Here is a 25,971-nt window from a genome sequence, read left to right as displayed (position 1 = left end):
TCAACACCTGAATGTGGGAAAGTTTCATAAAAAAGCAACATTTTGAGCAAAAAGCTGAGAAAATAGCATTTTTGTCAAAGACTATATCTGGATGGGATTCAGAATGACCACCAAAACACAGGTGGAGTAGATTGAGTGTATCAACACCTCCAAAACTTGTACAGTCCTACACCTCGTCCTGGGTTGGCATTTCATTCATTAACATTTTTTATTTATATGCTGTTTAATGTTGATGATCGCGTTATTTTAGGGATGTCCCGATACCACTTTTTCACTTCCGATACCGATACCGATGCCGCAGCTTTGGCTATTTGCCGATACCGATATCAATCCGATATTTTTATTTTATTCTTGAACTAATACTAATAATAATAAAATATAATGGAAGCACTTTGCTCAATTAGCCACATAAAAACATCTCACTCAAATGGAGAACAAATACTTCTCCAGTATATAGTCCACAACAACAGTTGATAATGAAAGACTGCCAGCCTTTATTCAAAAGACCTTGAGATATGTTTGCTAACCTGAATGAATTTAAAATTAATTTGCTATATTTCAGATCAATATATTTGTTTCCTTAAAATTTGAATTAACTTTAACTTTATTCTCATCTGAATTATAAATAATTTATTTCTGTATAAAATAATACTACATTTAAAAACACATTTGATTTTCTTTTTTATTCAATGTAGAATGTGTAACTTAAAAATAAACAGATTAGTGCTCTGTTTTAGGACAAGAAATGAAAACCAATGCAATGATGAATGTCCAAAAGATGAGATCATTTTTGCTTTTAAACAGCGTGTGTGTGTGTGTGTGTGTGTGTGTGTGTGTGTGTGTGTGTGTGTGTGTGTGTGTGTGTGTGTGTGTGTGTGTGTGTGTGATTTTGGTTGGGTGACAGTTATAGTTTGACAAGAGTTTACAGTTTGACAAAAGCACAATGTTGTGTTTTACACAAATATAAGTAGGCTTAACACTTTTTGCAGTTTTAATGATGTCCTGTATGAAAATGACGGAGTATGTTTTTATGTTTCCACTGTTCGATCGCGCCCGTGCCTCTCTCTCTCTCTCTCTGACACACACACACACACATTTCAGCATTGCAATCTTGACATCGCAGCCTGTTCATTTTGCTGCGTTCACACCAAACGTGAATAGAGCGTCAAATTTGCATCTATCGCGTCTAGTTTGATGCTTGAACAGTTTGAATCCATTCGCGCGTCCAAAGCGAGTAGGACGCGCCGCGCGCGTCTAATGATAAAGTGAGCGTTTGAAGCGATATAGACGCGCGTTCAGAGCTAAGGCAGGCTACAGATTAGGTGTCCCTAAAGAACCCGCATAACGTTAGTTCCGTATTACATTAATTAATGTGCACGCGAGATTTATTTATTTTTATACCGTGTATTCTCTGTGTAAATCTATGCACACGAATACGTACCGTTCCACCCCTAATGGGTATCGGATCATAGGTATCGGATTTTTTTTTCTCCCCTCCGATATCCGATCTAGCGTTTTGGGCCAGTATTGGCACGATACCGATGCCGTGGAACGGATCGGGACATCCCTATATTTTACATATGCATCTGCTTACATATGCTATCAATTGTTTCTGCTTCTTTTTCGCCTGTGTTTTGATCCAGAGATTCTGTACTCTTTGTGTAATAGCGCTCCCATACGGAAACACGGAAAGCCAGAAAATTCCGTCATTGGCAGGGAAGCGTTGTCTCATAAATGACGGAAAATTCAGTGAATGGCGGGGAAAGAGTTAAGACTCAAATACTCTTTGAGAAAAAAAACACCTTGTGCCAGTTCTTTTTTTTTTTATGTTGACAATATATTATTCGAGCAAGAATGCAATTTTTCCAGAATATCCACATGACTGATTTTAAACAACAGTTCAACAAACAAAAAGGTAATATTATTAAGTGATGTAGCCTAAATTTTAAATATTGTCAATATTGTTTGCTCTATTTTGCAACAAAATAATAGTTCTAATAAAAGCCACAGCAGAACAGTTGTGCAACACACAGTGGGGTTTCGTTAGTGAACGAATGGGAAGAGTCAATGATTCAATGACCCATTAAATACAGCCACTTGCTTGCTAAATTAATTAATTAATTGATGACTCGTTTATTAAGACAGCAGTGACTTGCCGCCACCTACTGGTGCTTTTAGTTTAATATTTAAAACCATCACTTTGTTTTACCATCATTTCATGATGCATTCTATTCTATTCATATACACTCTATTGAACATTTATTTAAAATATGATTGGTTCTATTGTAATTGAATTCATGCCATCTCTGAGCAGGATTAAACTGTGTGAAAATCTAAATGCAGCTTCACTGCAGTGCAATGGTGGCTTTTGTTGATAATCATTTCATTTGATTGAAATTAGTAAATTATTGCTTTATTTATTATATTAATGGAAATAAGAATTTGACATAAGTCATGACACATGCATTTAATAGGGTAAAATCAATTTAAGGGGCAAATATTGCCCTTAAATGGAAAAGGTGAGACTGCAGTTTAAGTGGAAGAGAGGGGGTTAAAATGGCGCAGGGCGTACGACACTAAAAAACGTTTGGGATATAGGATATACTGTATATACTTAGCTTAGGTAAGAAGGCATGTGAAAATTATGCTTTTTTTCCAGCCAACTGAAATATTCTAAAAGGAAATAATGTTCTAAGAATTTTACAATTCACCCTGTCTAAGCTAGAGTAAAAAAAAATTGTAAGAAGTGCAAGAGACCTGTGGCTGCCAAGTAAAACAGCCCAAATGTGTTTATTTCTGAACAGACCTGTGTGCTGCGATCAGTCACCTCACTCTTATTACCTAACTAGACAGCAAATTCAATTTCAACCCCACACGTCTGAAGCACACGTGTACACTCAAACACATGCATTATTACAACCCGCAGATAACTGAACTCTATGTGAACCTGCCTTTCAATGACATCACAAACGTACTGTAAAAATCCACATTCACACAAGCAAAAAAATATAACTTGCCCTGACATTCATACACACACACACACCTTTGTTTAGAGATCTCAGGGGATAAACTTTAGTGACAGTTTTGGAAGTTTCAGGTTTCATGGAGAGGAGAGGTGCCAGTCAGTGTGTGCAAGAGAGAGAGAGAGATGTTTGTGCAACCTGACATGTTTGACAGTTTATCAGCAAGTGGAAACCGAATGAATAAAGAATAAAAACAAATAAACAGGATACTTTTGCTGCAAGATGCATTTTCTGTTCAACATTTGCATATCAAACAGTAGAGTGAAACCATCTTCAACTGGAGAGTGAATATTTACCACATTTTTATAACCAAATACAAACACTAGGACTCATGGAGCATATATAGACCCATATATGAGAAATACTGTATAATCATATATATATATATATACTGATGTAAGGGGATTTAAAAAATCTGAGATCATTAGTGAAAACATGTTTTACATCAGTTTCTAATGTAATACAAAGATTTTTATTACAAATTATATTATCGACGCAACAATTTTTGAGAAGCTAAGAACTTAAAGAAAGAAATCCTAAAAACGTAATTTAAATAAATAGAATTCTAGATTTATATACAGTAACATTAGCTAGAAAGACAAGTATTTGGTTATTTAGTTAGACAAATATCAAATTAATTAGAAAGTTATAAAGTTAGTTAGTGTTTTTACATTAGTTTCTAATTTAATACAAAGATTTTTATCACAAATAATATTATCAGCAAAAATGATATGAAGTTAGTTAGCCAGGTATAATGTTAGATAGATTAAGCTTATTATGGTTTCAGACTTTTGAATTTTACTGCACATTATGTAAGGGTTAATGCCCGACGAGGTGTCCATTATCAGGTATTAATGGACGACGGCGAGGCGTGAGCCGTCCGACGCGCAGCGGCACCGCTTATACCATGGTCACTTACGAAAGAAAGAAATATTTAATCAATTAATAATACTTTAATGTGTTTTAGAGTAAAAATCGTGAGGGTTTTTATTTATTAAGTCGAGTGCACTATTTAATATCTCCCGTATACAGGCGTTGCCAAGCAACGTGGCCACAGCGACCCGACCGCAGCAGTTGATCAATGAGTTTGAGCCAGCGCAATCATTTAGAACTGTCATCAGGCAAATTGACGGGACGCCTTTCCTAGGTGTACATTATCACTTTTTAATGGACACCCTGCAGCCAATCAGAATCGAGTATTCACCCAGACCATGGTATAAAATGCTGTATATAATATAACAGTATCCCAAATGATCTATTACTGAGTTTTAATCCACATTTGCATTTTCCAGCCAATTTGGCATTTTTAAGCATATTTAACAAAAGGCTACAGAGAATGCAATGCATGTTTTCAAATACTTATTTGTTTGTCATGACCCAGATGCTCAAAAGACATTATATATGAATGGATATAAAAGTACAATTATCGCACTTAAACGGTCAAAAACACACACAATTAGGTCAACATTAAGGTCTTGGCGAGTATCCTTGTAAACACAGTCGGTTAGGTTTTAAACAAACAATTGAGAAAGAAAACCATGCGTAACAGTATAATGGATCCGTGCACTAGCTCTTAAAGTGACAGCAGCCTTATATGTGTCTGTCATTAATGTTGATAAAACAACAAAAAACACAAAAGATGGCTTTAATTGTGAGGAATTGGGATTAATAGCCTATGTATTTAATTTATACAGTACTAAAAGACTATCCAGTGTCATTTTACATTTGATTACTTTATTCAGTTTCTGTAGTATTTCTGAATTCTAGTGTTAGACCTACCCAAAAAAAGTTTCTCTTTATTTCATTTGTATCTTTATTCTATTGTAGAATAAAACAAAATTCCGGCCCTGATATATTATATATTCGTGTCTGGCACAAGGACTCGGTGTCCACATCACTCCAGCAAACATCATAAGTTGGTACATTGATTCTCCTAAAATGTAAGTTTCCAATTAACTGACAACAAAACACCAGACATAAAGATAGCAGTCAAGAAGAATAAAGACTCAAGTGGGACAAGGGTAGTCTGAGGAGAGGATTATTTTCTCATGCTGATGTTTTTAGTAATGTTGGGTCATGTCATCTCTCGAGGGTTGGTGTTGCAGTCAGCTGACTGTGTGTGCGTGTTTTGCAGTGTGTCCTAAGGCTCTGGCACACAAATCGAAGCAAACTGGTGTTGAGTGTACACTAGGGTGGAGACAGGATCCACACGCAGAGACGTATTAAACTCCACTGTGACGGTGTCTCATTTCACAGCACGAACATTTACTGGGTCACCTGGGAGGAGATTTTTGGCAAAGCTTCTGCTAAATGGGGCATATTAGTTTGTTTGACTGTGTGAACTAAGAATAAAAAGTGGTTCTCACAACCAGCGTGACTCAGGAGACAGGTAAACAAATGTGGATTGTCAGTGGTGTGATGGGTCCAAACAGTGTTTAAATTCAGCATGTGCATCACTCTACTCAAATCAACTACATGAAACAAGACTACATGAAACTTTGTTTTTTACTACACACATTCAAAGTCTTTCCTGTAAAATCAAACTTATCAATATGACTCAGATGGTAGGTTAGAAAGGTTTTACCAGTGGCCTTCTTAAAAGGAGTCATCACTGTTTTTTAAATGTTTTAAATGAATTCATGTTCCAGTTCAGGTTAAATAAATATTGCTTACAATTTCAGGAAAACAACAACCACCACCACCACCACCAATACAGTTATACTTTGTATTGTTACACTAACAATGTAACTAATGTTTATTAATTACTTATTTATTAATCTGAAGTACATTTCTCAAGTTAGTTAGTTAACTTTTAAAGCTTTCTTACATTTATTCCACAATAATAACCAAGACCACAGTAAAATTTCCCTGTATATTTGATCTTATTACAAATAGCGGATCAAAATCGACCTTATAATGGTTTTTAGATTGAATTAAAAAAATGTTTATTTAAATGCAATATTTTGGCAAGATTGCTTGGCAATACCAAGCAATCCACATTAAATGTTAATTTCTATATATACTAATAACACTGAAGTTGAAAATTCTAAAAGTTAACAAAGTTTAAAAGTGATATGTTCATTGTTAGTTCATGACAGCAGAAGCAGTAACTAATATTAACAAATTGAAATTTTCCTAAAATGTACAAATATACTACCGTTTATTGTTAATGATAAACAATACTCTTGTTTATTCATCTTTGTCCATGATACATGAATAATAATTTACAACCAGAAATGTAAAAAATGCATTAGTATAATTATACATTAACATTCAATATACATATATATATTGAATGTATGTATATACATACATACATATACAAGATACATACTGTGTACTTAACTATATATAAACATTTATCTGCCTATTGAAATAAAAGAAAGGATTTAAATGTAACTTCTCATGGCCAGACAATACCACATTCATAAACCGTCAATTTCACAAATGTTCCTGTGCTAATTACTTTGTGCTGACTCACAAGGATTTTAGGCAACACACCCAGAAAAGCTCATTTGCGACATTCACTATTGTTAAACATGCTACATAAATGCATGTGAATTGAACTGCGTGACCTTTGCCACTTGCAGCCTTACCTTAAACACATAAGCGTGACTGACCAAGCCTCAAATACTGTAAAAACAACTGTATGTGTTTCAGATCAGGTAAAGAAGAATATAGAAGCTACAACACCCATATATTCACATGTGAAATTTACAATTTGAATCTGTAACAAGCTTCTTAGGAATCCTTCCCATCTCATGTGAGTGTCGGATGTGAAATGGAACAGCGCAAACAAGCCGATCGCAAGACAAATGTTTTGGGTAAACACGCGAGGAAACCTAAAATACAACCGAAACAATCATCCAATTGTATATGCACACTGTGCATGTTAGTTAATATGACAGAGATAGCTTATGGATTGTACATTATCTTACACTCTCTTTACACACAATGAAAAGAGCCATTCGAAGAGCAAGAAAGATGACAGAGAAATAAATTCGATTTTTTCCAATCATGCAAAGCATTCGTGCAAAGTCTTGTCAGCTGACTGCAACATCCCGAGGACAGATAGACTAAAAAAAAAAGTTGTCCCATGCTGCTCGAAGCAGTTGAGCTCAGTTATAAGTTAACAAATGTCACCCTATCATCAAAGCAAAGCTAGTTTGAGAACTGCTGTTTAAAGACTATAAGTGAGGACATGGTAGACAAAGGTTTCTTTTACAACTTAGATGTGGCCTTCTTCAGAAGCAAAAAGGCAAAGAACAAAACTCAATGTAATATCTCAAATATGATCTAATGTATGCTATTGTTATTTCAGAGAAAGAGAGAGGGAGAGAGGGAGAGGGAGAGAGAGAGAGAGAGAGAGAGAGAGAGAGAGAGAGAGAGAGAGAGAGAGAGAGAGAGAGAGAGATGAGTCAGAAAATTCTCAGAAAACATGAAGTTTTGCAGGTTAAATTACAATAAGCTAAAAAAAATAAATAAAAAAAAATAAAAAGTTTTTGCACTGTTACAACACCTTAAAGGGTTTGAACCTGATAACCAGCCCAAATGTTTCACAACTAAACTAAAACTAGGTTAACTAAATTAATATTACAGTTAACTAAAACCATAAACATATTTGTTACTTGAAATGAAATACATCTTGTATTAAAAAAATAAATGTAATTAAATAAAAAGTCAAAAAAATAAAACGGTATTTTACAACATTCCTTCATTTTCATTTAGTTTAACAATGCACTAAGATAAACTAAAACTGAAATAAAGACTTTTTTTTATAAAATAACAAAATAACAAAAAAAGAGCAATTACTACTAATTAAAATAAAATATAAAAACAAAAACTAATTCATAATATTTAATAAAAACTATAATAGTATATAAATATTTCACAAAGCCTGCAAATTTCTCCATCCTTGTAAGTCAATATTAATGATGTCATTCAGAAAAAAAGATAGGCTAGTGTGACAATCATTCTCAAATCATAACCCAAGCCAACAGCCTGAACATTCGGTTCTTTCTCTGCATGAGCATGTATACCTAAATTTAAATATAATAGCTGATGTATGGCATGTTTTGCCATGTTCATTGTTTTGATTTATTGCTACGTGTATGTTCCAAAAATCCAGACAGACTGAAAACAAAGACGACTATTTCAACAAACACATTAGGTGTCACTGTCGCTGACACACTAACTTTGTGTGTTGCTAGCACTCAATCACTTGTCACTTTTTGGTCTGACTTTTACGAGCATCTTCAGGGCCTGGTGTCTATTCGCACTGTACACAAACTCACAGACACGCACCCCCTGCGGCTCCACGCTCTGGCTCACCGCCATTAATCACTCGCTCGCAGAATCCAGCAGAGTTCACGGCAGGTTCAGTGCTTGAAACTCGAGTTACTACATCAGAGATGGATCACTCATGCACAGAAATTACGTATTTTTGTATGTGCATGATGGGAAAACTGACACATAAATAAAGAAGTAAATAAGAAAATCTAGCGAATCCTAATTAATCCCACTGCTGCGGACCTGTGCGCTCGTGCAATTTTTAAACAAGCACACACACCACTCGGAAAAGTCGACATGCAACAGAATTGACCCCATTTATTTCCTTATGGTCTTACTGTGGGCGGTCCTAACGGTCTTACCGTTTATGAATTTGGGAGATGCTTCTATCCAAAGTAATCTACAGGGCATTCAAATTTGAGATGTTCAAAGGTCCACTTCGATCCAAAAAACCTGAGATCTGCCCTGAAACCAAATTGGTGCCTTGGACACTGGCCAGGGCTGATATTTGTAACATCAGGTCTACGGTCATTTTAAATAAATGTACTTTTACCGAATGGACCTGAGAAATTATTTTAAAATATGCCAGCTCTGTAAAAAGTGATCAGTTGGCTTACCTTAAAAAAAAAAAGTTAGGAAACCCATGCTTAATTGAAAAAATTAAGTTAAGTTCAGATAACTTAATTTTTTCAACTACGCATCAAGTTTATTACTTAAAAAAAGTGAGGAAACCCGTTGTCTTAAAATTATTAAGTAATAAACTTTATGCATAGTTGAAAAAATTAAAGGGGTCATGACATGGTTTTTGTTTTTGTTGTATTATGTTTCCTTCAGTGCAATTATAGTATTATTATAGTTTTTTGGACAAAAAACGTTAAAATTGTAGTGATTTATGACCTTTTCCCACCCTGTTTCTCATCCTCTGATTCAAACAGTCTGTTTTGGGGGTGTTTTCCCTTTAAGAGTTTAGTGTTAACGCCCACTGTTATGATTGGCTAACGCCATTGGCTAAAAGTAGTTTTAAGATGAAATACATTACTTACAGTTTGCGGCGTAGTTGGGACCCTGAATAGTCGGCACGGCCTGATTTTTAAGCAAAGGTTTTCTGGCAAAGACAGCATCATACTGCAATTTGTTCTCAAAACAGTCATCCTTGAAATGTAGAGAACACACGCTTAAATTAACACAGCCGTGACTGGGACGTCCGCAAAAAATAAACTGCATCCATTTTTCCCTGACGTCTGGATCGTTCGGTAGCGTATTCAAACATTTTGTTTGTCCACAGTCAGGAACAGCACATCAGCGTCATCACAATCTTCTGTTAACAGACCCACTCGCTGCACGTCAACTGAACACCTGTGGGGTGACAACGATGTGATGATGCGAAATAAGGCGTAGCTGTATTGCGCTGAAGGCGGTAATATGCAAACGACTGGTACGTCACTTCGTACCGTGACGTCACATCGTACCGTGACGTCACATCGTACCGTGACGTCACTTCTTACCATGGATCCAGAACGAGCTGTAATCAGAGCTTGATTAAATAAATGCTTCGTTTATAATGGGGAGGACGTCTTAAGCTATGAAACTTGCAGGAAGTTTTAATGGTACAAAGACCTCTTATATACCAAAAGATCAAGGCAAATTTGGTTTCTCATGTCATGACCCCTGTAAGTTATGTGAACTTTGGGAAAAGTTGGGACTGGGAAAGAGACAACATGTCAAGGCATACAAGGTTTCTCCCCACAGCTCTGGCAATATAAAGTGGCCCTAAAAAGTATTTGGACACTTTAGACAAATGGTCATTGCATTAAAGGACAAAACAGCAAATTAAGTGACATTTTCAAACATAGGACCCTAACTCCTCTATTTCTTGTAACCAACTGATCTCAATGTGATCTGGGGCCGGTTTCACAAAGCTATTTTAGACCGGTCTATAGTGTTAGACAAGTCTAAAATTTGCTCATAGACAGACTAATGCAAGTTAGACTGTTTCACAAAAATAAAGACACCTTACCCCCAGGCTAACTTAGGTCTAAGACTCTATGTTACCTTGGCAACCAGCAGTAACAATCAGTTACATTCCCAAAGAAAAGGGAAAATGGCTCATAATTTAAACATTTCTTCTTGTTACTAACGTTACATTCCCAAGTAAAATGTCCTTGTAACTGTTAGGGCCGTTACATAGTCAACGCGAGCAACGATTGACGCGCTCCCTTTCATACGCAAGCGTCACGGGCCATGCGTGAAATGCAATACACCGTGACTGTTCAACCGTCTATTTCACTTCAAACGCTCGCTTTATACGCGCGTCCTATTCGCCTTGGACGCGCAAATGGATTAAAAATGTTCAAGCGTCGAACTAGACGCGATAGACGCGAATTTGACGCTCTATTCGCGTTTGGTGTGAACGCTGCATAATAACAGGCTGCGATGTCAAGATTGCAATGCTGGAATGTGTGTGTGTGTGTGTGTGTGTGTGTGTGTGTGTGTCAGAGAGATAGAGGCACGGGCGCGATCGAACAGTGGAAACAAAAACATACTCCGTCATTTATACTCCTCCAACAAACACATTTTCCGCTGGGGTAAACTGCACTGAGCGGTTGAATGCGCTTACTTGATCCGCCATGTTTTTTGTTTTGAAAAGTGTCTTATTTTACCCAGAATGCATTGCAGTGTAGTCCTACTTAAGATAGTCAGAGTCTTAAGTGCTTTGTGCAACGGTCTGATTTAGATGTCTATCTGAAGTCTGACTATCTACTATATCTAAGCCATAGTCAAAGTCTATCTTTGTGAAACCGGCCCCTGATCTCAAGTTCAGTTTTATAGCTTCTTATAGCTCAAGTTAAAATTCTCAAAATATATTGGTTTGATATATTGTTACACACAAGAGTGGCTTAATTTCGTGTCTAAATACTTTTTAAGAATCCACAATAGAGTTGTAAATCCATACATCATAGTATAGTCAAAAAACTCAGATTCAATCTGTTATGCATGTATTTGTGCAAGACGGAGTGTATGATTTCAGTTGCAGATGCAGGCAGTGTGTTATCTTGTCTAGTCTGAGGGCAGTGCCAGTATAAATACAAAGACGCTCAGATAAACACACATACAGAAAGACCTCTGTGGAGCATGCACAAGAAATTACAAAAGATTCCATCTTTGTGACGCATATTGACAGAGATCTCAAGCACCTGATTATAATCACACTAACGCACTGTCAGTATCACAAACACAGCAGCAGCATTTATTCCATTCCCACGCTCAGCAAGAGACTACTAACTACATTGAGCAATGCATAATGTGCCTACGCCATGCCTGCCAATGCCTGGCCAGTTCTGTCTGATGCCCGCCGGTCAATGGGGTCAGACAATCCTCATGAGATCATTAAGAAACCATATGTGTGCATAACCCATCTGCTGCATTCTTCAGTAGTAATATCATGTTCAAAATAATACCCAATCAGTATTGCCAACCATCTGCAGCCATGCTTACTGGAAGTGTAACCTTCAAAAACTCTTAAAAACTACAGAGCTCCTTAAGGGTCTTGGTGATGGAAACGGGAAATGTTTGTGTTCCCCCGAGAAACTTGCAGTTTTCTCGCAAAACTTTGGAGTTCTTTGCAAGCGAATGCAAAGTTTCTCTGGGGAAAGCAAAGTTTCTCAGGGCAACACAAAAGTTTGGAAATATATTTTTCCTCCCTTCTAATTTTTTCCCCCCCACAAACATATAATTTTAGGGGCTCCGTAAAAAACAACATAACTGACATGAATTGATTCAGAACTACTAGGAACAAAATATTAACCACAGACTGTAAAAAAAGAAAGATGCATGCATGAGACATCTCCACTGTTGTAGAAAAATTAAGCCAAAAAAGATCCTAGAAATGGTCAAAGCCGATTACGCCACATTCCATACGATTACATTGGAGAGGGCAGGGTTTATAACCTATACTGCAACCAGCCATTAGGGGGCGATCGAAATGCTTCATTTTTCAGGACGTGTGCGGCACACTTGGTAAGAACGAAGGTCCGAAACTAGGGGTGTCACGATTTACCGTATTAACGATAATCATGATATAAAAAAAAAAAATTAAATATAGGTATCGTGTCAGTTCAAAGAAATGTGCCAGAAGTTAAAAATGTTGCTATAGTGATGAAGAAACATGCTGCAATCCAATTCGCATACCATCCACCCTAAATAGTATTCAACATTAGAATTAGTGTCCTAAACCATAGTTAAAACTAGTATTCCAGATACCCGGTTGGTATACTATTTCTGGTTAGAATTTGAAGTTCAGATCCTTGCACACTCTAATGGCTAATATTGCTCACAGCCAATTGCGTGTTGGACGAGGATTCGATCAGAACTACAAACACTAATAAAATGTGTTAAAAACTACAAACATGGCGGATATGCGAGACCAATGTTTAAAGGCATAGTTCACCCTAAAATGAAAATTAAGTCATCATTTACTCACCCTGGTGTTGTTCTAATGCTGTATGCAAAAGGAGAAAAAAATAAATAAATAAAAAAAGTCCCACTTGCGCACATCCATATAATGGCAGTAAATTGTGATCGGCATCAAGCTTTTTAATAAAAAAAAAAAGACACAAAAGTATCACAGAATGATCCCATGCAAAAACTGTATATTCCAAGTGTTCTGGGGGTACAAGGTTTGGTGAAAAATAAATCGAGATCAGCAAAGCTTGCCTACTCTTCTGCTACACACTTAAATGTATGTACTTTTTCTTCACAAAAACAGTACATTTATAGGGCATAGTATAAATAGGTGAATTGGGACGCAGCAATGGAGAAATTTGAAAATACAGAGCAGAACGTGTCCAAAAAAAAAGTCAAGATGAGGAAAAACCATGTTGCAACTTGTCACATTAATGTAGAATTCATCTGACGTACATTGGCTGTTTAACTTGCTATATGTCTAATCCAATCAGGATTTAGAGTCTGGACACTGTTTATATTATTAGATTTACTGTTTTTACTCACTCAGGTAATTTGAAACTGTTTGTGCACCGATGCAAGACTTATTCGTTTATTATGAATGGTCTTATCTTTTGGTCTGTGTCCCTGAAGTTCCAAATAAAATATAGATAAGATAAATCACATAATATTCACTGGATTATATATATAAAAAAAAAATGGCAGTACCATATTGTTGTTTTTTGCCTTTTTTTTATTTAGAGAAAAAAATAACTATTTTGTGGTATACATGCTATCATATTACTACAAATGTATTAATCATTATGAGAAGGATGTATTATGAGTGACAAAAATCAGCCAGTTATTTGTATTATATATACACCCATAAACACTACCATTTAAAAGTTTGGAGTCCGTATCAGTAAAAAAATTATACAAAAATACTACTTTCAGCAAAGATGCACTAAACTAATCAAAAGTGACAGTGTAAGCATTTATAATGTTACAAAAGATTTATATTTCATATAAATACTGTTCTTTTGAAAAAAAAAATGTTTTATACCAAATCAGCATATTAGAATGATTTCTGAAGGATCATGTAACACTGAAGACTTGAGTAATGATGCTGAAAATTCATCTTTGCCAATATAGGAAAAAAATACATTTTAAATTATATATTTAAAAAAGAAAGTTGTACATTGTTATATTTCACAATATTACTATTTAATGTATTTGAAATGTTAGTATATAGTATCATATTCACATTAACAATATCTGATTTTCTAATAAAAAGAATACACCAATACTTAAAGGCAAAACCAAGAACACTCAACAACTGACATCTTGTTCACTTATTGGAATCACTTATTTGTGGAACCAAAATCAACATGAGCACTCAGGATGCCCCATACGTCTTGACCATGGAACGCATACCTCAGCAGAGTGCCTTTGGGTCAACCTCAAAGCTACAGTCACATCCTGTTTTCAGATATCTTTGGTTGTTCTAGACTCACTCAAGGGCAAAAGCACAAAAGGAGAGGAAGACCATGTTTAGACATTTAAAACAATCTTCTGACCCCTAGTCTAGATGAAGAATCTCTTCCAGCTGTATTGTTCAAAAGAACTAAACGTTCAGCTTTATCTTTCAAAATTCAGTTTCTTGTGCCATAGCGAAGAACGAACAAAAGAAAGAACAAAGAGAGAAATAATGAAAAAGTATGAACGTAACAATGAAAGAACAAAAGAAAAAGAACGAGCAGAGCAAAAAGCAAACAAATCAAAGAATGAAAAACGCACGTAAGAATGAAAAAAGAATTAACAAAAAGAACAAAAGAACTAATGAAAGAACAAACAAATCAAAGAATGAAAAAAGAACGAACTAATGAAAGAACAAACAAATCAAAGAAAGAACGAACAAAAATATATCAAAGAAAGGAAAAACATGTAAGAACGAACTCATTAATGAAAGAAAGAAAAATAATTAAACAAATCAAAGAATGAATGAACAAAAGATAGAACAAACAAATCAAAGATAATGAATGAACAAGAAAGAAAAAAAAGAAAAAAAAAAAAAGAAAACAACAGAACAAGCAAAAGAAGGAAAGAGCGTATGACAAAAAGAATGAACTAAAGCACGGAGAAAAGGAAGACAGAACAAAATAAATGTAGAAATGTAGTAGGGAATAAAGTAGTCTATAACAGCAGATGGGGCTGTAGGTGATTGGACTCAAACGACAGAATAGAGAGAAACTGGACAAAGGAGTGATGGATAGACTGTCCTCAGGGTGTTGACAAGAACAAAATGATCATTCACTTGAAAAGACAGAAATAGAGTCAGGCAGCACATACAGGACATCACAAGATGCCGCCCCCCTTCCCCCCACCCACCCGAGGTGAGGTCACTGGAAACACGGGGCCATCCCATAATGACACTTAACTTCTCAAAGCCTTCACGTACAAAACATGAGATCTCTAATGTGTGTGTGCATGCCAATGTATATAAATAAATAAATAAAAAAATCCTTTTCCTTTTAAAGGGGAGCTTAAGGGCATTGTGGGAAAGGACAGAGAGGATAGGAAGGAGGAAGGAAGGGCTTTGACTGCTGGCACAGATCTGGACAAACACCCATGCACACTCGCAAGTGGAAACGCAAGCGGCGTGTGAAAGGAAAGCAACTCTCATCTCCAAGAAAAAAAGCCTCCGCTCAGAAGATGCTAAGGAAAGATATAATGGGAGTTGAAGGCCAAAAAAGGAGACTGACATTTTTCCCTTCAGGATCTCACACTTGTGACAATGCTTGACGAATGCACATATTATCTCGTAGGGCACTTGTTACACAACAATAGTGCGTACTTGGAAAGTAAAAGCTTTACGAACAATCCCTCAGACTGACCCGGTGAAGTCCAAAGAGTGTACCGGAGATTAAAGAGGAAACGTCCCGTGCAACGGCAACCTGATAAGCTTTGAGTCATTAGTTCTGTACTAAAACTCAGCAAGTTGGCTGTTACCTTCTAAGGCAGCATCCTAGTTGAATTGTAACCTCATTAGTGACTGATTTAAAAATAGTGCTCCTCAATTAGCACATAGTAAAGCCTAAAACAAACAATTCTAGCTACATAGATGGTAGCATTACAGAACAAGGCCGTAATCATGTCTTGAACATTGGGGAGGGGGACGGAAAAAAATGCGCATTCGAATTATTCGCAAATAATAATTGTATTTCCAAATAAGCACATTCACTCTTAATCGTATGCCTAAAATAGCTCTGTTAAAGGTAATTATCTCTCACGTTAAATTACAAATTACATTACTCAAATCACGTAAATGATTTTCAATTCAAAACACTGACATTTTTGGCCATATCCAATTATTGTGGGATTGCCCCTGTATGGTGGTTACGGCCCTGCATCTTTCAGACCGCAGTTCATAACGCTACATACATTACTGCATTCACAGTGTTGTCTCAGGGGAGGGGGTTTCAGTTTTCAGTCATGGCTTGTTTAACGGCCAAGAATACTTTGATTTTATATATACGCTAGGGCATGCGTCTAGTGCGTGCAACGTAAATTTTATCATCAGCATAGTACTTGCATAATGCACACTAGCAGACTGATTTTTCTAATCGTGAATACGTCTTGACTCTTTTTGCACCAATTAGTTGGTCCACAGAGTGGCAACACTGACCCAGGCTGTTGTTTCACAGACAAAAAAGAAACGGAAGAGACGGAACAAGAAACCACTAGAGACTGCAACAACAATAGACGGCCACGTTGACGGGCACTTCTGTGAGAGGGGGTTCAGAGATACCTGCGACTCTAGCACAAAGACATTTTTATCAAGCACAACTTATTTAGAGATATAGCACAGACAGATTAAACTTTTTAAGATTAAACCGCGTTTCCATTACCCTTCAAATTGCGCAAATTGAAATTGGGATTTCAAAATACGCCCAATGGAAACACGTCAATTTCAACGTCAAAAAGTCCCCTATATCGCAAAAAAGCTTTTACGCTCGCATGAGGTGATTTTTCATGCAGTGCGAAAAAGGAATATTTCACAAAACTGCAATGGAAACCGTTTTTACGCATGTACAGGTCACCTGACGTAGATGGCACGGTATGTTTGGACAGAAGACGGGACAGAATTGTTTATTAAACTCATAAAAGACAAAAGAATTACAGGAATACTGGATTCTAAACCACTAAGAAATGCCACAATCAAGACCTCGAAGCAGATGAGGGTATAAAAAGTTTTCCTTGACATTAATACTTGGATAACATGCCTACGTCTCCTTCGATTAAAAATAATGGCCAGTGCGGTGGCTGGGATATATGTTAACCTACCAACATCCATTGCCATAATTGTTGGAATTATCGTGAGAGGAAAAAAAAAACCCTTCAGTCGCATAACATCGGTTAATGGAAACTTTTAGACATTTAGAAAATATTGCAAAAGTTTTGCGCAAATTTGTGATGGAAACGCGGCTTATTTGTGAGTGTTAAGCCCCTGTGTTCGCACACGTTATCAAATGGAGTATTTACTTTTAAAGGCTATGCCTTCTGATGTACATGTATGCCAAGCGCTCAGATATACTCAGTTCAGATATACAAGGCGAGACACTACCGGTGAATAGGGTCAAATTTAAAAATAACAGATATCACCATTAAACTTCATCAGTTGATTACTTACACAAGTATATAAAAAAAATGTATTACAAGTTTTTGAAATTTATGTTTAATTATGCAAATTAGGCATCATCTCATTAAATATGGGAGATTTTGCATATATTTTCGGTAGATAGATCTGAACATAATGATAAAGCCAGGTGCTTTTTTCATTTTGTTTACACACAAGATGAAAAAAAAATTCAGAGGGATTTCAGGATATATGCTTGAATGAGGAATGATTTATTAACAAATCCCTCTGAAAATATTTTCAGAATACTGCTAAGTGTATAACTGGAAAGTTTGGTGTACATAAGTGCTACATAGGCTGAGATGTTTGTACTGGAGAATGACAAAACTCATTTTGAGAAAATGGCATTTAAAGATTTAAATAGCTCTAAATGAGATTATCATTAGCTTTAAATCCCCCTTGGTTACTGATAGAAAGGAAATGCCCATATTTGGGTTACATAGCATTGTGCAGGAGACTCAGAGCTTTACAACGATACCGGTCATGGCAGACTTCAGTAAACAGACGGAGCTCGGCGTGTCGCGTTGTAATGCTTACTTCTTGGTAAATTCGGGAGAAACTTACTGCCGCAAGTAAACAAAATGTAATAAAATAAAAATCTTAATGTATATTTTCAACTTTTTCTTTATAGCAGCTTCAAAGAACACATATTGAAGGAGTAAACTAGCCCAAAATCTCAAAACTGACCACTGCATGGAAAATCGATGTTTTTGCCTGCTGTGTCTCGCCTTAAGCATTCATGTCAAAACTGATGTATACTTTGAGCTTAAAGGCTTATTCACCACTGGCAAAAAGGGCTTTCAATAAAACTATGCAGTAGAGAGGTGAAACATTTTTTTATCTGTGCTACCTGACCAGAGAAAACAGAGAAAAAAAAAGGCTGTTGTCTTGCCAAATAGGAAAACTTCAACACCCATAATGCACTGGGCATGTTGCAATCCAAGGCCACTCCCAGTCTGGTGTGGATACGCTTATCCAGAGTCAAATACCACCTTGCTTTAGTAAGAAATACTTCTTAGCAACTTTATCACAATGGTGTCGACTTGTATTGTTCCCAGGTGCAAGGATTCAAAAGAGTAAACGTTTAACGTGAGTGAGTTACTTTCAGTGTCGGTCCAGTGAAGGATCCAGCATGTTGTAGGCAGCAGGTAAAGGCTGCAAAGAATCTTAAATATGGAGAGAACACATGACGAAAAAACTGAAAAACTGTGTTTGTAGTCCACATTTCAAATGGACAAAGTGTTTTAGGCCAAAAACTAAAAAGCACAACCGTTATGTCAGTTCCGCCCAACCACCCAAAGCTAAACACTGTCGCGTACAGGTAAAAAATATGTTGCCATAGTGTTCCCTTTTTACCATAATGCTGTTTAAAGAGTAGACAACCTATGATAACATTTCCAGTGATAAACCTACTTACAATATAACAGACAGACATTATAACAATACAAAGCGGGTTGAAAATCAGGTGATGCACTTTAAGTGTTTGCGTAACTCACTCAGAGGCTGACGTTCGCAGCTCTAAGTGAAAAAATACATAGAGCTCACAGAAATACTGAGTGAAATAATGGGACATGAAATGGAAGTTGTGATAGTCTTTTCTTCCCTATTGTGATGTATATCAGAGTAGAATGGCCTCTCCAATCAGGAATTGATTTTCCCTCATCTTCATGACTTGAGGAAACAAAATATCTATATATATATATATATATATATATAGGTACCATAACTTTGCTACCAATTACAAGAGTACAGTCTTTGCTTATGCACCTCTGATGCCTAAAATACTGCATACATAGGCAGCTCACTAATTTCTAAAACAACCAATGTGGCATTTCTATGATGCAAGGTTGGGCAGAACTAGTTTTCCAGGAAATACAACAAAACCTGCCGAGACCTCATTAACCTCTATTCATGCGAGTTTCTCTTAACCTCACTGTACCTCCATCAGTTTTTTTTTGTACCAGGAAGTGAGGTTCAAGTCTCATACCTGCAATAAATCACTCATGTAACATCAATGTGTATCAGATAGATAATAGCTACAAGGCTAAGAGTCGCAGTGTCTGTTTTCAACTCTTACATGTGATTCTGATGGCTGTGGCAGAGATCCAGGACTCAGCACAGGAGATCCCGAGGGGCTGCAGAGCTCAGGGAAAGGGTTTGGAATAGCGGGCAAGGACGCAGGACGAACTTGGAACTCTTCTTCTTGAAGTCGCCTACAAGGGGTGACAAATAGAAAAAAAAAATAGAAAAAAAAAGTTGTACTTTTGTAGTGAACTCATCTTTAAAATGATTCAAATATACTAACCGTTCCTGAGGCTAAAATGCCCAGGACTAAAACATCAAACCGAACCTTGTTATTTTCATCTCATCTCATTAAGGTCTCATTGCTTCATTAACCATGCAGTATTCCCGATATGTGTACTTTAATCAATATGAAATAGAGCAGGGAATTAAAGCCCTGAAGTTCCCTGAAAACTTCAGTGCTGTAAAGTGATAGGCTAATGAAAAATAAATCAGAAGAATCCACATGACATTCTCACCGCTGCATTACTATTCTACTACAGAATATATGAATGAAAGCGAGAGATTTGAAACCCACTTAGCCAACCGAGAATCGGTTCATGAACTCTCATAGTGTGCGGCAGAGTTCAGCAGACAGACACATAGACTTCAGATTTTAAAACTCATCTTCGGGTCTTTGATCTACATCAATAAGACCGAGAATAATACATGACTGCCTCAGTGCAGTTTGAGCGACCATAATAACTGAGGGAATTTTTAAAATCCGAACCGTAGCAGGGGGTGGAACGTTCAGGGTTCATGGCCGAGTCAGAACGAAAAGAAGACCGTGTGTCTGTGTGAGTGTGTAGAGACGGAAACCTCTGGGTGAACCCATCTCGATGTGTGTATGTGTGTGAAACTACACCCCGCTGCCACGGAGATCAGAGAAGAGCGGATGAAAGACAGCGAACGACACAGGAGCCCTGCAGAAAGGTGAGGTGTAAAAGAGCTGATTAGAACAAGCACTCGGAGAGGATTTCGGAAAGAGAAAAGATTATGACTTTGAGAAGATGACTTGAAAAGTAACACGCATGCATAACATGCAATCAGTAGCGACTTACGGAAGGGTATGAATACTGTTTGTTAGATCCAAAACAACAAATTGCTAATTAGCCCAATGATTAATATGTAAAAATAAATTGACACACACACACACACACACACGTGTGCATGCATACATACATAAAATACATACATACATACACACACACACACACACACACACACACATATATATACACATACATATATACACGTGTGTGTGTGTGTGTGTGTGTGTGCGCGTGTGTGTGGGTGTGTGTGCGCGTGTGTGCGCGTGTGTGTGCGTGTGTGTATATATATATACCTTTTTAAGAATACTGTGGTATAACTGTGGTAATATTTTAGTAATAATAACAATTTTTTTATTATTATTAAAATCACACAAAATTACATGCACAGAACTAGTCATAATAAATGTCTGGACATGGATTTCTGCAGGGTTCCAACAGCTATAGACTAAATAATTTAAATAAAGCTAAATAATTTAAATAAAAATAATTTGATAAAAACTACCCTGACAAAAATCAAGTTCAAAATGATGAAATATTAAAGCATAATGAAGCACAATTACAATATCGTTCAAGAGTTTTGGGTCAGTAATATTTTGTAAAAGACATTAATACCTTTATTCAACAAGGATCCAATTGCTTTAAATTTATCACAAATGGCAGAAAAGATTTTTGCATTAACAAAAAAATTAATTTGAAATAGATGCTGTTCTTTTGAACTTTCTATTCATCAAAGAATACTGTTTAGCAGCACAACCGTTTAACACTGATCACCAAATCAGCACATTAGAATGATTTCTGAAGGATCATGTAATGAACACTGAAGACTAAGTAATGGCTGCTGAAAATTTTGCTTCGCCATCACAGGAATAAATTTAATTTGAATTGTGATAATGTTTTTGTAATTATTCAATATTACTGTTTTCTCTGTATTTTGTCAAGTGTAGAAAAATGACTTTGAAATGAAATTTTGCATGATTTTCCAGAACTTGAAATCAGAACTTCCCATTTGTATGGAAGTAAAATAATGTCAAATGTTTTTGAAACAAAAAGCCTGTTGAATTGCACTACTTGAAAATAAAAAATAGGCACTGCATTAACCATGCTTGCATTTTCATGCATTGTATTTTTCGGGCTTGCATTTTTATGGGCTGAAATTCAACATGGTTGAATATTTAAGCTGTGAATATTTCAATTAAAAACATTTCAAACACATTTTCATTATTAAAAATGCAATAATCCATATTCACCTTTCATATTTCACTTCCAAAATATTCAAACTGTTTAAAAATACATCCTATAATATTCAACAGGCAATTTTCGGTCCATTTTATTTCGCTTTGCAAATTCGCTTCCACAAATTCAGTGTTTCAAATTCGACAGTAAATTCAACGGAACTGCAGGAAAAGCAGTAGATTACCGAGATACTCTCCATCTGCTGTTAGTCGACCTCACCAGCAGGTGGTGCAAAAGCGCATGTTGTTGACGAAGACAGAGCAACAGTTAGAGCAAGCCATTCATTCATAAAATGAAAATCATTATCTGTGTCAGTATATATGACACAAAAGCTGTGTTTATGTTTCATTCAATAACTTCATTGTTACTTTCCCTGTGTAGCCTACATGTCATCAGGTTTTCTACATGAACAGGACTATAATCGGTTTCCCTCAATACCTCATACTCAAGGATTCCCCTTCTGTCGGGACAAAACGCTTAACGTAGTTTATGGACTAATACAGAGATATAAAAGACCAAACTCGCACCTTATTGGGGATATAGGCTGTGGGCTACTATATAGGCTAGATGGACTAAGAATATGAACGTAACGCGCAAAGTTTCATGCAGTGCGTTTCGTGATATACTGGCATAAAATCAACACTTGATCAAATACTAACACTTTCTCTTCTCTTTTCTCTCTCTAAGAGTCATAGCACTTGCATATTGTTGTCCTCCTATTGTTAGTTTAACTGTAAATTGCTTTGGATAAAAGCGTCTGCTAAATAAATGACTAAATTTAGCCTAATAAATGTAAAATTGTCTTGACATTGGACATTCGCACATTTAGGGACCGTCTCAAAAGTTGCATACAACATTGGCATACACGTTTCTAACTTCAATAGCAAACTTTAATTTATTTGAATAAATATAAAAAATCCAAAGGGTGCGCATTATGCCTGACACTACATGAACACTTTACAGTTGGTTTTATGACTGTAAGTCGTTCTATTCAAATGCTATTGAAGTTAGAAACGTGTATACCAAAGTCGTATACACTTTAGAGACGGTCCCTAAATGTGCGAATGTCCAACGTCAAGCCAACTTTATGCCAGTCACTGGGAAACGCTCAGCATTAAACTTTGCGCGTTATTCTGAGTCAATCTGCATGCCCCTGCGAGTTTGGTCTTTTATATCACTGTAATTAGTCCATTAAGCTACGTTAAGCGTTTTATATGTCCAGCTGGGGAATCCTTAAGTATTGAGGGAAACCCTAATAGCTTGCATGCAGCACATCGCCACAATATAAAGTTAAGGCAACTAAACAACCAAGAGAAATATATGTCAACCTCAAAAATGTAATATTGGATCTGTATATCCGCATCGGGGAATAACATTATAATCTTGTTCACGGTAGAGAAAGATGCTTGTAGGCTACACAGGGAAAGTAACCGTGAAGACACTGAATTAAACATAAAACCGCCGTCATAATAATCACAAATACACTTACATTGCTGTTAAATGAGTTTTATGAATGAATGGCTTGCTCTAACTGTTGCTCTGTCTTCGTCAACAACATGCGCTTTTGCACCACCTGCTGGTGAGGTCGACTAACAGCAGATGGAGAGTATCTCGGTAGTCTATTGCTTTTCCTGCAGTTCCGTTGAATTTACTGTCGAATTTGAAACACTGAATTTGTGGAAGCGAATTTGCAAAGCGAAATAAAATGGACCGAAAATTGCCTGTTGAATATTATAGGTTGTATTTTTAAACAGTTTGAATATTTTGGAAGTGAAATATGAAAGGTGAAAATGGATTATTGAATTTTTAATAATGAAAATGTGTTTGAAATGTTTTTAATTGAAATATTCACAGCTTAAATATTCAACCATGTTGAATTTCAGCCCATAAAAATGCAAGCCCTAAAAATACAATGCATTAAAATGCTAGCATGGTTAATGCAGTGCCTATTTTTTTTTCAAGTACTGCAATTCAACAGGATTTTATTTCAAAAACATTTGACATTATTTTACTTCCATACATTTTCTTTGTGTGCACTGTGCATGTACATTACCTGACAGCCTGTATGTGCATTGGTTGAGATCGCCGGAGCTTTTGGGCTGGAGAGTGGGGGGCGGGGACTTTATTACTAGGGGCCCGTAGCTGTGGGGCCGCTCTGTTGCCATGGAGCCCACTGCCATCGGTGCGGTGCAAGAGGGGGGCGGAGTCCGAATGCTGGGTCCCACAGGTTGCATAGATGCTCTCATAGGATGAAAGAGAGGCCATGTCATTCACCAGGGCCTCCAGATCTACATCATCCTCTGCAGCAAAACAAAGCATGCATGGAGAGAGAAAGAGAGAGAGAGAGATTGAATCTTACATCATTCACAAGCAACAAAAGTGTATCAGCAGCAGCCCTGATACTAAGAGCAGCCTAACAAATTTATTCAATTCACATAGGACACAGTAATTAATAATTGATTATTATGCATATTACTTAAGAGACTGTGTAAAATTTGTACTGTTTTTGAATTGTCATGCTGCAGAAGCAATTTATTAAAAATACAAATAGGCAAAAAAGATATTTAAAAATTATGACAAAAATAATACTTTTATTCACCAAGTATACATTAAACTGAGTGACAGTAAAAACATTAATAATGTTACAAAACATTTTCTATTTCCAATAAATGCTACAAAAACATAAATAATAATCTATGCAAAGAAAAATACATTACAGCAGCATAATTGTGTTTAACACTGAAAATAATAAGAAATGTTTCTTGAGCACCAAAATCATATTAGAATGATTTCTGAAGGATCATGTAACATTGAGAACTGGAAATTCAGCTCTGCCATGACAGGAATAAATTACACTTTAAAATATATTAAAATAGAAAAAGTCATTTTAAATAGTATTATTACACAATACTATAAGAGACTACTTTCAAAAACAAAACAAAACAAAAAAATCTTACCAACCCCAAACTTCTGAATTTTAGTGTGCGTGTATTTCTTTCTTTATTTGTGTGTGACTGTGAATTAAAAAAAAAAAAAAATCTTATAAATTCGAAAATAAAATGTTGATAAAGTCATGTTACACTGAACACGTCACACAATGTTACACATCACCACATAAATATTATATTAGGGGATTTATATTTATTAGTTTTGATAAAGCACAACTTCATTTAACTATCAATTTGATCATGGCGAGTTCTGAAGCAACAAGGCATCCTCACACTGGCACCACCATGTTTGACTATTGGTAAGATGTTCTTAGATTCTGGAATGCCGTTTTCACTTCATGCCAGACATAATGGGTCACATGTCATCCAAAATGTTCCATTTTTGACTCGTAGAACATTCTTCCAAAAGTCTTGGGGATCAGCCAGGTGCTCTTTTGGCAGATGAGAGATGAGAGTTTATGTTTTTGGTTAGCATTGGTTTCAACATTGCTCCTCTCTCAGCCCACATTTCTTTGGAAGAGTTTTTTAAGATCCTCTGTGGCTTCCTGGATGATTTTAGGCTGATCCTTTGGACACACTATGACAGATTGGCCACAGAACATGCACTACCATGTCCACTTGTTCTCCATATGCATTATGGTTCAGTGGTGTCCCAGAATTTCAGAAATGTCCTCAGCAAAAGGGGATATCAAAAATGTTAGTCCCTTGTGTTTCAAGTAATTTTATTTTGAGTATGGATTGTTTACATAAATACGTTTGCATCTTGAGATGCTGTGGTGTAGTGGTTAAAGATCTGGGACAGTAATCAAAAGATTTTAATAGTCTGATTTGAACAGTATTAGCATTAATCATGAAAACAATATATCGTGCAACTAGCAATACATTGCCACAAGATGGCAGTATCAAGTTAAATGAATAAACACTCAAATGGCCAGGCCAGCCCTTTGGTCACATTTCCCAGTGTTCCCTGACCTGATCATGTCAAGTCACACTCACATAGATATTATCGAGATATGACCCCTCAACACTACACTGACATTTCCAAAACCAAATATTCCACTAATCTTTCTCACACAGAAAACAGGTCACCATGAATGTATTCTGTGCTGTGGGAGGAACAGCAGGTGGTTTGTGGGATTACTCTGTAATAACGGCCGCATGTGACGCTACATGCCTGTTAAATGAAGCAAGAAAGACAGGTTCAAATAGTTGCCATGTGTATTTTCACT

At 36.3% G+C, this 25,971-nt stretch overlaps 1 protein-coding gene across 2 annotated transcripts in view; it reads right to left on the bottom strand.

The window, feature by feature from the left end:
- grb10a (growth factor receptor-bound protein 10a) overlaps positions 1–25,971 on the bottom strand; it is a 71,859-nt gene that overhangs the window by 19,689 nt on the left and 26,199 nt on the right. For both annotated transcript variants that reach the window (XM_081376034.1, XM_081376033.1), the window contains 2 exons: positions 23,848–24,094; positions 19,526–19,661 (listed from right to left, as the gene is read on the bottom strand). In XM_081376034.1, coding sequence (XP_081232160.1) covers positions 19,526–19,661; positions 23,848–24,094 — 383 coding nt within the window. The remainder of the gene's footprint in view (positions 1–19,525; positions 19,662–23,847; positions 24,095–25,971) is intronic.

Source organism: Scardinius erythrophthalmus, assembly GCF_964197995.2.
Source record: "Scardinius erythrophthalmus genome assembly, chromosome: 10".
Lineage (NCBI taxonomy): Eukaryota > Metazoa > Chordata > Actinopteri > Cypriniformes > Leuciscidae > Scardinius > Scardinius erythrophthalmus.
This window is presented reverse-complemented; position numbering and strand designations above follow the sequence as displayed.